At 44.2% G+C, this 16397-nt stretch overlaps 1 protein-coding gene across 3 annotated transcripts in view; it reads right to left on the bottom strand.

Annotated features, from left to right (window-relative positions):
• Positions 1 to 10344: 10344 nt before the first annotated feature.
• DAPK1 (death associated protein kinase 1) overlaps positions 10345 to 16397 on the bottom strand; it is a 168481-nt gene continuing 162428 nt past the window's right edge. For all 3 annotated transcript variants that reach the window (XM_033123048.1, XM_033123047.1, XM_033123046.1), the window contains exon 26: positions 10345 to 12859. In XM_033123048.1, the coding sequence (XP_032978939.1) occupies positions 11627 to 12859 (1233 nt within the window). In that variant the 3' untranslated portion in view covers positions 10345 to 11626. The remainder of the gene's footprint in view (positions 12860 to 16397) is intronic.

Genomic DNA, 16397 nt, shown 5'->3' with positions numbered 1-16397 from the left:
AAAATGTAACTGGGCTCTCAAGACATAACTGGTCCATTAGGAGAACGGCTAGTGGCCTTCTGGCTATTCTAGTTATAAATATACAGATCTTATGCCAGTTGCCCATTGTCTGTGTCTGACCCAACCCTTGAAGGGAGCAAAATTTACAATATATAAAGACAAAGGTCAATTATTTTAATAAGGAAAAAATTCACATTTTAGAAAAGTGAGCATACATATACGGGATTGTCAGGCTAGAAAAGGGCCTTAAAAATCATGATCATTTGACCCGACATAGCTATAACCCAGCTGAGTTACAGGATAAATGTCTCAGAGCCCGTTTCTAGTGCATCTTCCCCAACTATAGTGAAGACCACCTTGCTGCTTTGCAGTTGAGGAAGGACTAGAAATGGTGGATTGCCAAGAAAGTCTTTGGGTCTGTAAGGGATGAAGGATAAGCTCCCCGATTGGAGGCTGGGCTTCAAAAATAGTGTTGTGGTCTCAGAAGTGGGAATTAGGTGAGAGCATTAAAAGTGATAGTCCGAAGCCTAATTAACAAAAAATTCTCCCTACATTGGGCAGGATAAAGAAGCATATAGTTCCATTTGCTGTGTGTTTAAAATTTACATGTTCCCACTTACAGAAATATAAAGAGGAATTGGAAATATTTAGTTAACAGAGCTTGTAATTCCTTATGAGGTAGAGGACAATTAGGGTCTCAACTCGGAGTCCTCCAGCAGCCTCTGGTCAAGTCCATGTATACTGGGCCACATGCCACGTTGGGCCTTCAAGGTGGCCTTCCCTCATAGATGCTTAAATAGCCAACTTTTTGACCTAAAATGACTCATGTATTTGGGTGAAATTCTGTGGGTTTTGTGATAATACTATCCAGTGTAGTCACAGGAAGATTTGGGAGGCTCCTGAGCCGAATCCTTTTCTGCTGGTTGCGACCTATAATGAAACAACCATATTGATGTAGCACACCCACTGTGTCCTAGTCACCACCTGAGGGGAGAGACAGTCCCAACCTCTTCCAGGGGCTGGTGATGGGAGAGGGAGGAACTGAAAACAACAGGAGGAGGAGAGATCTGACATGACCACAGAGGAGGCAGTCAATAGGACAGGATTAAAAAGGCTCTGAACAAAGACTCATGGGTCAATACCCCCGAGAAAAGAGAAACTGCTTTAAGAGAAAGTGGGAAGTGATTGAGTTGAGTGTGGGAAATGAGGCTGGGTCCACACGTGGGATTTTAGGACAAGGGAACCATCGGTGGTGAGTGCAGTGAAAAGACTTCTAGTTATCTATTACTGTAAAACACACTCCCAGAAACAGAAGTGGGAAAAGCCCACCTTTCCCATTTAGCTGCATGGTTTTCCCTTGGAAGTCTGTCATGTGTGCTGGAATCACCTGCAGGTGTGACGGGGCTGACATCCAAGCAACTCACTCACAAGACTGTTCTCACTGCTGGTGTGGGCTGAGTGTTCAGCCTGGGCTGCTGACCAGGGCACCTACATGGGCCTCTCCACGGCTTGGGCTCCCACAGCATGAAGACTGGCTCTGAGAGCAATATCCCAAGAAAGAGTGTTCCAGAACGGCCAACGAGGAACTGCAAGGCTTCTTATGACCTGGCCTTAGTCTCCAGTGAAACCTCTGCTGCTACATTGTATTTGGAATACGTCACCAGAGAGATCACAGGTTCCAGAATGGGCTGCAAGCCGAGCTCGTGATGGAAAGTGGCAAGGTCACTTAGCGGAAGAGCTTGTGGGGTAGAAGATATGTTTGTGGCCATTTTTGGAAAATGCAATCTGCCACATTCAGTATCTGAAAATCCACTCGAAAGGACTTTTTTGTGACTGTCATCTTGCTTCACCATGACAGACTACCTCAGAGTGCTATCCATAGAATCCTGGAAATTTACCCAAGACTCCAAGAAAAGGCCTAGGTGCTGAAATGAATGAAAGTGTGAAGACCTCTCAGATGTCTAAATGACTGAAAATATATCAGAAGTTTCTACCGTGTTTCCCTGAAAATAAGACCTAGACGGACAATCAGCTCTAATGTGTCTTTTACAGCAAAAATTAATATAAGACCCGGTCTTACTTTACTACAATATAAAACCGGGTCTTTAATGTAACGTAATGTAATGTAATGTAATGTAATGTAATGTAATGTAATGTAATGTAGTAATATAATACACTATAATATAATACCGGGTCTTATATTAATTTTTGCTCCAAAAGATGTATTAGAGCTGATTGTCTGGCTAGGTCTTATTTTCGGGGAAACATGGTATAACTTTCAAAGACATTTATATTTATTTAACTCGTGAAAAGTTCCAAACTTCATCTATCATAAAAGTATTTTTAAAAGAAGCCAGTAGACATGAAATAAAGCAGAAAACAAATTTGGTTATTACATAAATCTTGTCTACAGCATAAATTTTCTATTAATATTTCCTATATTCCATATAGCTTCATAATTTCTATCTAAATTCAAAGGAAGCAAGTGATTCAGAATATTATGAAGAGGAACTTGGTTATGTGAGTGTGTAGTTACAACCTTGGGTATCGTTTTAGGGGAGGGAAAGAACTCAGAATAGTTAGGAAAACTTGATTCAAAGCAGCACGTGTATTTCAAAATATAGTTACAAATCTTAAGCTATTAAACCCTTCCTGGATTTTCCAGTCAAGATGGCAGAGTAGGTAAACGCTGTGCTCACCTCCTCTCAGGACCTCTCAGGTTTAATTACAATTAAACCACAGAACAACCATTATTGAGAATCACCTGAAGCCTAGCTGAACTGAAGCCTTACAACTACAGACATATAGAAAAATCAGGAGGGATATCTCGGCAGCAGATGTCCCCCATTGGGGAATGAGGGGGCCCAACCCCTACCCAGCCCAGGGTTTCAGTGCCTGGGAGACAAATCTCCATAAATTCTAGCTGGGAAAACCAGCAGAGATTGTGGCTGAGTGAGATGGAGGGTGGCTGCACTCCCAGGCGCTCCTCTTATAGGGACCGTGTATGGACTTACTTGCTGATGGACTCGCTCACTATGAGCTCCAGCGCTGAACAGCAGCTTGAAAGGCATCAGGGACATAAAGGGAGGAACTGAATTTTCTAGCTTCAGGATGAGAGCTGGAGGCACAGCTTTCTCTCAGACGGAGGAGCTGGTGGAAGCCACTATTTCTTTGTTGAGCCCTCCGCCTCCCTGCGTGCAGACACAGGTGGCCACCATATCTGAGTCTTCAAACTGGCTATCACGTTTTGTCTGCTCTGCCCTAATGATTCCCTCAGACTACATCCAACCCAATTTTCAGGCCCACCCAAGCTGCTTCCAGTGGCTTTTCAGTAACAGAGTTCCAAACACTGGCCTGCCTTGGCTCATGCTACATACAGACTTTCCTAAAATCTCTCAAAGTTTCACAAAACGCAAACAAGCAGCATCTGGCTTCAGCAGGTCCTCTGCCTGAGCAGCCCTAAGCCTGGCATTAGCAACAGCTGGCCTTGGTTTGTGGCTTGGCCTCTCAAGGCCCCTCCAAGCACAGGTGGCAGCCATCTCTGGATTGCTTTGTGTCTCATGCCAGGTGGTCCTGGGCAAGGCAGAGACTGTGGCTGAATTTGGCCTGCAGTCGGTCCCCTCCCAGGAAGCCCTGGGGCTGGCAGACCCAGTGGCCAGCTTTGGACTGGGCTGGAGCATCACTCGGCCACCTCCAAGGATGACACACCCAATGGGCAGACTGGGCAGGCCCCAGAGCCCCACTAAAGTGAGCCCTGCTCTTTAGGGTCAGCCCCTGCACAACAAGTCCTCCACCGTAGTCACAGCCAGTCCTCACAACAAATCAGCCTGAGGGTCAATCCCTCCTGCTGATGTGCAAACAGCAATCAAGTCTCAACTGCAACTGGAGGGCACAACACACATGAGGGATATACCTAGAGCACCCGGCTCTGGTGACCAGGGAGACTGCACCACTGGGTCTCACAGGAAACCTACTACACGAGGCCACTCTACTTAGATCAGGAGGCATAGCAGCCTACGTAGAAACAAACACGGGGAGGCAGCCAAAATGGGGAGACAAAGAAACATTTCCCATATAAAAGAACAGAACAAAGCTCCAGAAAAAGAACTGAACAAACTGGAGACAAGCAATCTACCAAATGCAGAGTTCCAAACACTGGTTATAAGGATGCTCAATCATCTCAGGGAGATAAGAAACATAAAAATGGAGATAGAAAACATAAAAAGAACCAGCCAGAAATAAAGAATGCAATAACTGAAATGGAGAATACATTAGAGGGAATCAACAGTAGATTAGATGAAGCAGAGGATCGAATCAGCGATTTAGAAGATAAAGTAGCAGAAAACACCCAATCAGAACAGCAAAAAGAAAAAGAATAAAAAAAAATGAGGCTAGTTTAAGGGGCCTCTGGGACAATATCAACTGTACCAACATTAGCATCAAGGCTCAGAAGGAGAAGAGAGAGCAAGGAATTGAGAACCTATTTGTAGAAATAATGGGCCTGCCAGGTGGCTCTGGTGCTTGGAGCACCGTGCTCCTAACGCCAAGGTCACTGGTTCGATTCCCACATGGGCCAGTGAGCTGCGCCCTCTACAGCTAAGATTGTGAACAACAGCTCTCTCTGCAGCTGGGCTGCTGTGAACAGTCTGAGGTTGGCGTGTGCTGCTGCAGGCTGCTGTGTGCTGCTGTGTGCTGCCGTGAGATGCTGTGTGCTGCCGTGGGCTACTGTGTGCCGGCATGAGTGGCCGGTGGCCAGCATGAGTGACGGGCAGACAGCGTGAGTGGCTGGCAGCCATTGTGAGTGGCTGGCAGCCGGTGAGAGCTGCCGTGAGCTGCTGTGAGTGGCGGACCAACGACTGGCGACTGACTGCCTCAGCTGGGTGGAGCTCAAGGCTCACAATACCAGCAAGGGCCAGGGAGCTGTGTCCTACACAACTAGACTGAGAAACAATGGCTTGAACCAGACTGGGGGGAGGTGGAAAAATAAATAAAAGAAATAATGACTGAATACTTTACTAATCTGACAAAGGAAATAGATGTAAAAGCCCAGAAAGCACAGAGAGTCCCAAAGAAGATGAACCCAAACAGGCCCACACCAAGACACATCATAATTAAAATGCCAAAGGTTAAAGACATTGAGAATCTTAAGAGCAGCAAAAGAAAAGCAATTACTTACCTACAAGGGAGCTCCCATAAGACAATCAGCTGATTTCTCAACAGAAACTTTGCAGGCCAGAAGGGATTGGCAAGAAATATTCAAAGTGATGAAAAGTAAGGACGTACAACCAAGATTATGCTACCTAGCAAAGCTTTCATTTAGAATCGAAGGACAAAGACCTTCCCAGACAAGAAAAAGCTAAAGGAATTCCTAACCACCAAATCAGTGTTACAAAGAATGTTGGAAGGACTTCTTTAAGACAAATATATTTATATGGTGCCAAAAAATGTATACACATTTTAAGAAAGGAAAAAAACTGTATTAATTGTAATACTCAATATATACCAATAACAAAAGATGAATACAAGTCACGTTTCACTTCTGCAATTACAAGAGGTGCTTAAAGTGCTTACCATCAGTGTCCAGACACTTCTTTTTTCTCCACCCCTTTCTTCCACCTCCACCCCACTACTCTGGTTCAAACCACCCCACTACTCTGGTTCAAGATGTTGTTTCTCAGTCTAGTTGTGTAGGACACATAATACCCATGCTGGTATTATGAGCCTTGCACTCACCCCCCCGCCCCAGGCAGTTGGTCGCCAGTCATCAGTTGGCTGCTCACAGCAGCTCATGGAAGCTTTCACCGGCTGCTGGCCGCGCACGCTGGCCCCTGGCCACTCACGCTGTCTGCCAGCCACTCACGCTGGCCACCAGCCACTCGTGGCAGCACACAGTAGCCCTCGCCAGCACACAGCAGTTTATGTCAACCTCCAGCTTCTTACGGCAGCGCAGGTCCAGGAAGAGCTGTTGTTCACAATCTTAGCTGTAGAGGGCGCAGCTCACTGGCCCATGTAGGAATCGAACCAGTGACCTCGGGGTTAGGAGCATGGCGCTCCAACCACCTGAGCCACCAGGCCGGCCTGATCCAGACACTTCTGATTACAGTGAACTACTGCCCGAGCATAGATAACGTCTCTTAAAATGTGTATACTTTTTTTGGCACCCCCGGTATATATGAATAATAAAATGGCAATAACTACATATCTATCAATAATTACTTTCAATGTAAATGGATTAACTGCTCCAATCAAAAGATAGGGTAGTTGATAAGAAAACAAAACCCTTTCATATGCTACCTACAAGAGACTCACTTCAGATCAAAAGACACACATAGACTGAAAGAGATGGGAAAAAGATATTTGAAAATGGAAAAAAAAAACAACAGAAAAGCTGTGGTAGCAATACGTATACCAGACAAAATAGACTTTAAAACAAAGGCTATAACAAGAGACAAAGGACCCAGTAATCCCACTCTGGGTATTTATTTGAAGAAACCCAAGATGCTACTTCAAGGGGATGTGTGCATCCATATGTTCATTGCAGCATTGTTAACAATGACAGAGAGAGAAGAGTGAGAAAGAGAGACAGAGAGAGAGAGAGAGAGAGAGAAAAAGAGAGAGAGAGAGAGAGAGAGAGAGAGAGAGAGAGAGAGAGAGAGAGAGAGAGAGAGAAATCTGTCCAAATCTATGATCTGGAATTTTCATAAATCTCATTGGGTATGAAAATTATGCCCCAGGAGTCCTTGAGCCGAACTGAACCAGTCACTCATCAACTGGCTTATGGCTTCCCCTCAAGGAAGAAATTTTATCTGTTGCTCAGCCCTCACCTCTCAGTATTAATATTTCCATTCATCTTTCTTCTGGTTAGTTTTCCCCATCTGGAAGAATCTGGAAGTAGATTCTAAATAAAATGCAGCTCAGAATGGCTGGTTTATTAGCAAGTCTCACCGTGTGTAATAACATCCTTCAGCCAGTGTGTAGAGAAACTTGGGTCACAGGGCTCAGAGACAGAAGATTCTCTCAAGGACGATGTGCCCTTTGGACCAAAATATCCACCCCAGGTACAATCGGCACAGAGACACAGCGGGTCTCATTGGGAGGCTATTTCTCTTGTTCTCGTAGTAACCTTGGTTCAGAGCTGTCTTCCCTCGCTGAACTCTCAAATTTCTGTCAAGGTAACTTGTTAGCAGGGCCTGGGCTTCTCTGAAAGGACTGTTAGGATGTAAACACTGCTCTATCTTATATCCCTTGGAATTTAGTTCTTTAGAACTTCTCTGGGGTCCTGTGGTCCCAGAGGATGCTGTCTTTCTGACCAGAAGGAACTGTAGGGAGAAAACTTTCAAAGTCTATTCCCTTCTCCTGGGAGCTAATGCCATGTTCCCTCAGGAAGCACAGCTCTGCTCTCTGTGGTCACTTGTCTAAAAGAAAGTCCATTTGGAGATTTGCAAAATTGAAGAAAGTAACAAATGCTGGAAAGATATGAGGCGCTGATGTAAGAATGTCACACTGTAAGGTTCACAAATCTTACACTGAGAATTTTTATAAAAATTTATGTAAGCCAAACAGAGGATACACCTGGAAGCAAGATAACAACAGACTGAGAAAACACAAGGTCTGACAATTAAGTTTGTGAACTCGTTGCAACAATGTTGCTAAACTTTTTTGATATTGAAGGGATTATACATTATGAATTTGTACCAACTGGACAGTTAACCAAGTTTACTGTTTGGAAGTGCTGAAAAGGCTGTGTGAAAAAGTTAGATGACCTGAACTTTTCGCCAACAATTCATGGCTCTTGCATCACGACAATGCACCAGCTCACACAGCACTGTCTGTGAGGTAGTTTTTAGCCAGTAAACAAATGACTGTATTGGAACATGCTCCCTACTCACCGAAGCTGGCCCCCAATGACTACTTTCTTTACCTGAAGATAAAGGAAATATTGAAAGAAAGACATTTTGATGACATTCAGGACATTAAGGGTAATACGACGACAGCTCTGATGGCCATTCCAGAAAAAGCGTTCCAAAATTGCTTTGAAGGGTGGACTATGCACTGGTGTCGGTGCATAGCTTCCCAAGTGGAGTACTTCAAACGTGGCCATAGTGAATTCAGCACTGAAGTATGTAGCACTTTTAGGATGAGTTCGCGAATTTAAGTTTTCCAACCTCATACTTCTTAGAAGGATAGTTTGCAATTTCTTTTATGCATTTGAAATTAAGGAAGGAACATAAGGTAGAGTACATGAAGGTAGGAAAAAGCAAGGTTGAGGATTGGATTATGGGATAGTTTGTTACAGGATTATGTGCTCCCTTGAGGGTGGTTATGATTCCAGAAGGGTCTGAAAGAGGATTAGTCTGGTATTTCAACAGTGTGTTAACCTCGATGCACAAGAATAACAGACAGGGCTAGCTTAAAAACGTTTCACTACAGATGTTACAGGCCTGGGGAGTGATTTTCCACCATGATCTGCCCATTTAGGAATCAGATCACCTTTTGAGGTTACTTTTCACAGAACCCCCCTTTTCACCCACAGACCAATCTGTTCTCTGGACAATTAATGAGCCAAATGTAGTTGTATCATTTTAGGGAATCCTGTAGTTGTAATTGTAAACCCCTTCTTGCAAAAAAAGACTGCCAGAATTCATACCCAGAGTTCTGATTCAGCTTTGAATGTGTGGAATCTAAATTTTGGAACCAATCAGAACTCCCAGAAATGCCCTTCAGCCTATGCCCCAGAGGCTCTGGGTCCCTGGGACAAATCCATATGGAGAACTCAGGCACCGAGGGCAGCCCAGGTCGGGACTTTGTACTAAGGGGCAGCTGCAGCCCAGAGGGAATAACAAACATATTGGCCAAGCACTTCTCACAGCAACTGTAAGCAAACGGGTCCCATGAAAGGCTTTTCTTTCTGGCTCCTAAGAACTTGCCCCTTTTGATTCTCATTGTGGCCACAGGTGAGCTGTTGTCTGGTTTCTTCCCTCCTGCAGGAGGTAGAGCCAGCTACCCAGGGTGGGCCTTTGTCAGACAGTTTCAGCCTGACCAGTTCATGGCACTGGAGTCCCCTACAGGCCCCCTGGAATGCCTCCCACAGCATTTCCCAGGATCGGACAGTGAGCTCAGTGGTCCTTAAGCTCTTCTAATTTGGGTTGTAATGATTCCTAAGATGGTTTCAATACTTCAGGAGCCCAGGCGGCCCCATAACCTTATAAACAGGTGCCTGTCCCAGCACCTGCATAAAACACAAGTATGACGACTGTTCCAGTACTTTGCATTTATCCTCCCTCTGTGCCTTCCTCCTGTTAACACAACTCCCTTCACTGGGGAGAAGTGGTCCTTTCTCAACATTCACCCAGGGTCACGGGCCAGGCCCATCATGTAACTCTAGTTCCCAGGGATGGCTCAGTGACCCAAGCTGGACCAGTCAGAATCCTTCTCTGGGATTTTACATAGATGTTGCCAGAGGCAAATACCTTGCCTCCGGGTTCTAGCTCCTGGTGCTATATCCCTGTGAAGTGAAGTAGGAGAAAATGAAGTTGGCATTCAGGAGGGAGTTGACACAAGAAAAGGTGGTTTCACTCTTCTAAGATAACTACAATTTCAATTTGTGTTATCCTGTCTAGGCATGTCTATGTGTAGCTTTTAGTTTAATTTCATTAATATTTCTTTTTTCTAAAAGTAATTTATGTTTTATTGTGGACAATTTGGGCAAAACAGAAATGAACTGTTTCTACCAACACAGAGAAAACCATCGTTACCACTTTAGTCTTTTCTCTTCCAATTTTTTTTTCTTTGCCCACTTTTTTTTAAAAGCAGTTCTTGAGATTTTGCTAAATATAGGTTTTGTCACTTAAAGCTTTTGTGTCTTATAGCTACTATGCTGGGCAAAACTAGAGTTTCTAGCTGATGGACTGGGCCAGTGTGGTCTACATTTAAAGGAGGGCAGGAAGTTACGCACATTTTGCAGTAGGTTTTCTCATGTTCCTGCAGGGTACCATTCCCTCCATCTCTGTACAGAAATAGAAGGCTTCCTATGTTTCCCCATTGCTGAGACTAAATGATTCCATTTGGTATTTTGGTTTACCCAAGGAAAATGGAAGGAACCTCTTTTCTTTAAAGTGGGAACAAATGTGAAAATCGCCTGGGCTCTTTTCTTCTTCCTCAAACCATGACCAATTTTAGTAATAATTAAGCATCTACATAAACTGGGATGTTTTCCATACCTGGGGGTTTAGGTTTAATGGTTTTCTGAATTTCAGATTGGTCTGTTCCACCATGCGCAGTATTGGTGAGTAAAAACAAAGCAAAGAAAAATAATTTGTTTTGAATTAAAGACCAACACACGAATGCAACAAGCAACAGTTTATTTTTTTTTAAAAAAAGGAAAAAACAACAAAAAGAAAAAACAAACAACTTTTTACTACATCTTATAGATTAAGAAAAAATACTTGTATTAATATATATGTATATACATACTGCATATATATATATACATATGATATAACATTAAAATTACATGCTTCTCAGGACAGAAGAATTAGGATATGTTCCCTCAAATGAATTTAAAACTCTATCACAATTTAAAAGCACTGCAAGATTAAACTTGCTTCCTTATTTTCTTTTTTAAACTTCAAGTACAGGAAGTTATCAAACCAGGATCTAAATGTGGAAAACCATCTGCTATGCACAAATGACAACGGACTGCCACAAATCATGAGTCAGGGTTTTTGTGAATTCTCATACAGATCTTCATAACCCTACAACTGTGTCAACCTTCTACCTGAGATGAGAGGGAATGATAAAGCGTGACAGTCTGTAGTTTGCATGTGGACGTTCACATTGACGTTTAAACAAAAGCTAACGAACACATGTCTTATCGTAGCAACAACACTGGCCATGAAATCACTCTAGAGGAGGATTCCTTTCTCCCCTTTCCTCGCCAAATAAAACAAAAACATTGCCGGAAAAACAAAACAAAACAAAACACCAAAAACCAACTTAGGGTGAAGCACCTCTGGCGATGATCAGCATACAGCAAGGGACAGAGAGGGAGCGTTTCCTTCCCAACAGACAGCTCCTGGCTGACTTGGATGATGGCAAACACAACCTCATCTGCAAAAGGCACTCACATATTGTCTATTTATAAATCATACAGTGGGAGTCCATACATGAGGGGTTTTCCTACAAATATAAAAAAGATAAGCTGAGGACATGGTATAACAAAGAAAAGAATGTAAGAAATGCACATTTTTGATAAATGTGCGCTTTTTATTTAAAGGACAATCAATATAGTAGTTAAAATTTTTTCATTGAAAAGTTAGGAATTCCAGTGAAATTATCAGTAAGAAGCAAAGTACTAGAGGCTGAGAGATGGAGTCCAGAACATGGAGAGGAGGGGCGCTACCTTTTCAAATGGCCAAAGGAAAGGATATGGTTGGCTCTTAAACTAGAAAGACCATTCACTCACAATGGAATGTGTGAGAGGGAAGGATGGAGTAGCAGAGATAGGTGAAGCCGGAGGGAGGGTGGTCACAGAAAGGGATGCACTCGGACTCTCTGATGGGAAAGACGGGCTGCATCCCCCTTGCTTCTGCAGTCCGAAGAGACCCTGCCCACACCAAGGCTGCCTTCACCGTGACACGACTGAGCTAATGGAATTATAAGATGTGCCACTGTTGCAGCTTGAGGCGTAGGCTTCCTGGCCATTGCCATCGAGGTTGATTTTGAACACAGAGGATGCCTTCAGCAGAAAGTCCGCTGCGTCCCGACGTCCTAGCTCCCGTAGTTTGGACATGAGGATGCCGACTGTACTTTCAGGGTAGGAGGTCCATTCCCGGAGCAGAGCATGGACTGGGCTCGGGAGGAACTCCTTGGGAGCCCCGTTATTAGTGTTGTACTTTGCCACAAGGTCGGGGAGGCCCAGGTTCATGGCGAGAAGGCACCAGTCCTTCCCCAGGGGATCGGGCGGGTCCAGCAGGCGACTAAGTTTCCTCCGGGTCAGGAGGTTCAGATCTGATGCATGGATGTCCATCCCCAGGCTGGCCTGTGAATAGATGTCATGACACCCGAAGCACATGATGCTGCTGAAGCTTTCCTTGTACCCACCCATGGTGTTAGTCAGCGAGGTCTCCTTAAGGGCCTGTGCCCGGAAGAAGTCTCGAGGCTGGTAGATCATGACAGGCTCGTGGTGCTCCCTCAGCTGCTGGGGGCTCAGGTAATGCTTCACCGTCAACAACCCCGGCAGTGTGGTGGCCATGACGTTCTCGATGGTGCTGCACACCGAGTCCAGCAGGAGGCAGCATTTGATCTTTTCCGTCTCCAGCCCGCGCACCTGGACCTCGATGCCCTGGCCGTGGTTGACGAGGAGCACCAGCAGCTCGGCCCCGCGGTTGGCTATCTTGCAGCCGCTCATCCACAGGCGGATGTCCGCATCTCCCTCGGCGCTCTGTTGGTGGATCCACCGGCACAGGTTCACTTGGACCTTGTGAAAGATGCCGCATGGGAAGGGGGTCAGGTGCTCCACGGGGACGATGCGCACGCCACCATAGACCATCACATCGTCCTCCTCATCTGTCCAGGAGCGGTGCAAGTTGTCTGTCTTGATCAGGGCGGGGATGTCCACCATGGTCCCGCTGCTCAGGTCCCGGGCGCAGATGTCCATGGCATCTAGGATCTGCAGCAGCTCCTCCACGTCGCTGTCGGGTACCAGGCGCTGGACGTCCTCCATGGTGTAGCGGCCCCGGTAATGGTGCAAGGCCCGTGGGGTCTCCACAGAGAGCAGCTTTCCTAGGACGTTGGTGCAGAGCCAGCGAGGGTCCAGGAGCAGCACGTCCTGGACGGTTTCACTCTGCATGATGTTGATCTGCCAGAGGGGACAACAGGAGGTCACACATAGGAACCTAAATGAACACAGGCACCAGCTGCTCAGAGAACAAAAGGGACCGAGCAGTGACAATATCTGAGCAGATGTTGCAAGGAATGACCCAGATCATTCAGATAGCTGGATCTCAAAAAAATCAATTACTAAGCCAGAAAACCAGCTTGAGAAGGTCATAAGAGAGATTTTGCAGTCCTTGGAGTCTTAAAAACGGTCAATGTAATGAAAACCAAAAAAGTGAGAGATGGCAGCTAGCTAAATGGAATGAGTGATTTTTGACTGGATTCTGTCCCAAAATAAATACATACATAAATAAAAACAGCTAGAAAAGAAATTATTGGCACATAAGTGGCAAACATTTGAATAGGACTACATACTCAATAATAGTATTATATCGATGCTATGTGTCCAGAATGTGACAATGAATTATATTGTGGTTATGAGGGAAAATATCTTTCTCTTTAAGACGTATAGGCTAAATTATTTAGGGGTGAACTATCACGATGTTTGCAAAGTAAAGAAGTAAATAAATAGAAGAGAGAGGGATAAAAGCAAATGTAGCAAAATTTAAATGATTGGTTGTTTAGGTGTAGAGTATATGAGGATTTGTTGTACGATTCTTGCAACTTCTCTGAAGGCTTGCAATTTTTCAAAAAGAGATTTAGAATGTTATACTGTAAATTTTTAACACATGTACCTAAAAGAGATCTGGAACGACATGCCACTGTGACAGTGACTGGCCCTGGAGAGGAGGAAAGAGGAATGAGAATAGACGTGATGGTTTATTTCTTTAAAAAGAAAAATTCAGAAAGAAAAAAAAATGTGAGAAAAAATAGGAGCAACTTTCCTCTCTATGGAACACTTAACCCCTCCTCTCTTCCCTCGTTGTTCTGGGCTATTTCTACAAATAATGGTGATCCAAGGTGGACTCTGTTCTCATGTGGAGGCCGAGACTCTGGACCTGTTTGGTCCATTTTTCTGCCCATAGTCAGAGTCTGGTTTAAATCTTGGAGATGCCTTCTGTATATAATTCTGTTAGACTGAAAATTCCTGGAGGGTAGAGACTTTGGGTCTAAGATGGCGGGGTAGGAAGACCCTGAACTCACTGCCTCCCAAGAACACATCAAATTTACACTTACGGAGCAATTCCCCCTAAAGAACTGAGGGCTGACTGAACAGCTTCTACACAACAAAAGAGAGAGAAACCACATAGAAAAATGGGTAGGAAAGACGAAGATATAGTACCGTGGGAACCCCACTCCCAAAGCACGGACCTGCAGTAGGGACGGATCACTGCAGGGCCTGCACACAGAACCTGGGCACAGCAAAAATACAGTGGTTTAAAGAGCACCGAGACTATACGTGAAGGAAATCCTAGAGCATCTGCCAAACGGGAAGGAACTGTGGGAACTCTCTCCAGTGTCGGAGGCCCTCCCCTTGATCACATAAGCAGGAGCACAATACAGGTGCTCTAGCCAGCCCTCCAAGGCCGGCAAAGTGCGTACCAGGTCGCAGGCCCATACTAGCTCCTTGGCCAGGGACTCCCAATGTCCCATACCCACTCCAACTCCGGGCCCCCATTCGGCTTATCCTAGGGACTTCCTGTAGACCATACCTGCTTCAGCAATAGCTCAAACCAGCCTGCCAAGGTGGTTCTGGCTTGGCTTGCCACGTGGACTCCCCATGGCCCAAGTCCGCTCCAGCTCCAGTTCTAAGCCTTAGCAAGCCTTGCCTCCAGGACTACCCTCAGCCTAAGCCAGCTCCAGCTATAACCTCAGCCAGCCCATCAAGGCAGCCCCAGCAAGGCTTGCCCCAGGACGCTACAGGACTTGTTCCTGCTCCTGATCCAACCATTCTGCCAAGGAGGCCTCAGTGTGGCTTGTCCGTGGGTCTCCTAGTGGCCTATGCCCACTCCATCTCCAGGCCCAGCTGGCCTGCCACAGACACCTGGCACACGCAGTCTACAAAGGGGAAGCTCCTACACAAGGCCACTCCTTCAAGACCAGGAGAAGTTGTTATTTCACCTAGTTTATAGAAACAAACACAGAGAGACAGCCAAAATGAGGGGACAGAAAAACATGTTTTAAATGAAAGCCAGAACATAACCCCAGAACAAAACTAAATGAAACAGAGACAAGCAATCTGCCAGATAAAGAATTCAAAATACTGTCATAAGGATGCTCAATGAACCAAAGAGAAGAATAGATGAAGTCAGTGAGAATTTCAACAGAGATACAAAGTACAAAAAAAGAAACAATCAGAATTGAAGAGTGCAGTAACTGAAATGAAAAAAATACATTAGAGGAAGTCAGTTAATGCAGAAGAATTAGTCAGCAAGGTTGAAGACAAGGTAGTGGAAATCACCCAATTGGAGCAGCAAAAAGAAAAAAGAATTAAAAAAAAATGAGGATAGTTTAAGGGACCTCTGGGACAATATCATGTGGACCAACATTCTAATCACAGGGGTCACAGAAGGAGAGACAGAAAGGGACAGAAAACCCATTTAAAGAAATAATGGCTGAAAAATTCCCCAACCTGGTGAAGGAAACAGACACCCAAGTCCAGGAAGCATAGACAGTCCCAAACAGATGAACATTAAGAGGCCCACACTAAGACACATCACAATAAAATATGCCAAAAGTTAAAGAGAGAATCTTAAAAGCAGCTAGTAGCATATAAGGGATCCCCCACAAAACTATAAACTGATTTTTCAGCAGAAAATGTGCAGGCCAGAAGGAATTGGCATCATATATTCAAAGTGATGAAAGGAAAAACCCATAGTGACGAATACTTTACCCAGCAAGGTTATCACTCAGAATTGAAGGTGAGATAAACAGTTTCCCACACAAGCAAAAGCTAACAGAGTTCATCAACACTAAACTGGCATTAAAAGAAATGTTAAAGGAACTTCTTTAAGTGGAAAAGAAAATGCCAAAATTAAAAATAAAAAAACATAGGAAAGAAAAAAAAATCTCACTGATAAAGACAAACATTTAGTAACTGTAGTGGGTCAACCAATTATAAAGGTAGTATGAAGGTTAAAAGACAGTAGTTAGAGCATGTGTAACTACAGTAATGAATTAAGGGACACACACACACACACAAGATGTAAAATATGTCAAAAACATAAATGGGGTGGGTAAAAAAACGTAATGCTTTTAGAATGTGCCCGAACTTAAACAACCATCAACTTAAAATAGACTGCTATAAACATAGCAGATTCATATATTGAATCTTACGGTAACCACAAACCAAAACCTATTATAAATACATAAAAAAATGAAAAAAAAAAAAAAGGAATCCAAATCAATCACTAAGAAAGTCATCAATGTACAAGAAAAGAGCAACAAAAGAAGAAAGGAACAGAGAACTAAAACTAAAAAAACAACCAACAAACAATTAATAAAATAGCAACAAATACATACCTATCCACAATTACTTTAAATGTAAATGGACTAAATGCTTCAATCAAAGACGTAGGAGGGCTGAATGGATAAAAAAACAAGACCTCTGCTTAAGCTCC

This window comes from Rhinolophus ferrumequinum, chromosome 12 (genome assembly GCF_004115265.2).
Source record: "Rhinolophus ferrumequinum isolate MPI-CBG mRhiFer1 chromosome 12, mRhiFer1_v1.p, whole genome shotgun sequence".
NCBI lineage: Eukaryota > Metazoa > Chordata > Mammalia > Chiroptera > Rhinolophidae > Rhinolophus > Rhinolophus ferrumequinum.
Note: the sequence above shows the minus strand (reverse complement) of the source record. Positions and strands in the feature narration are given on the sequence as shown.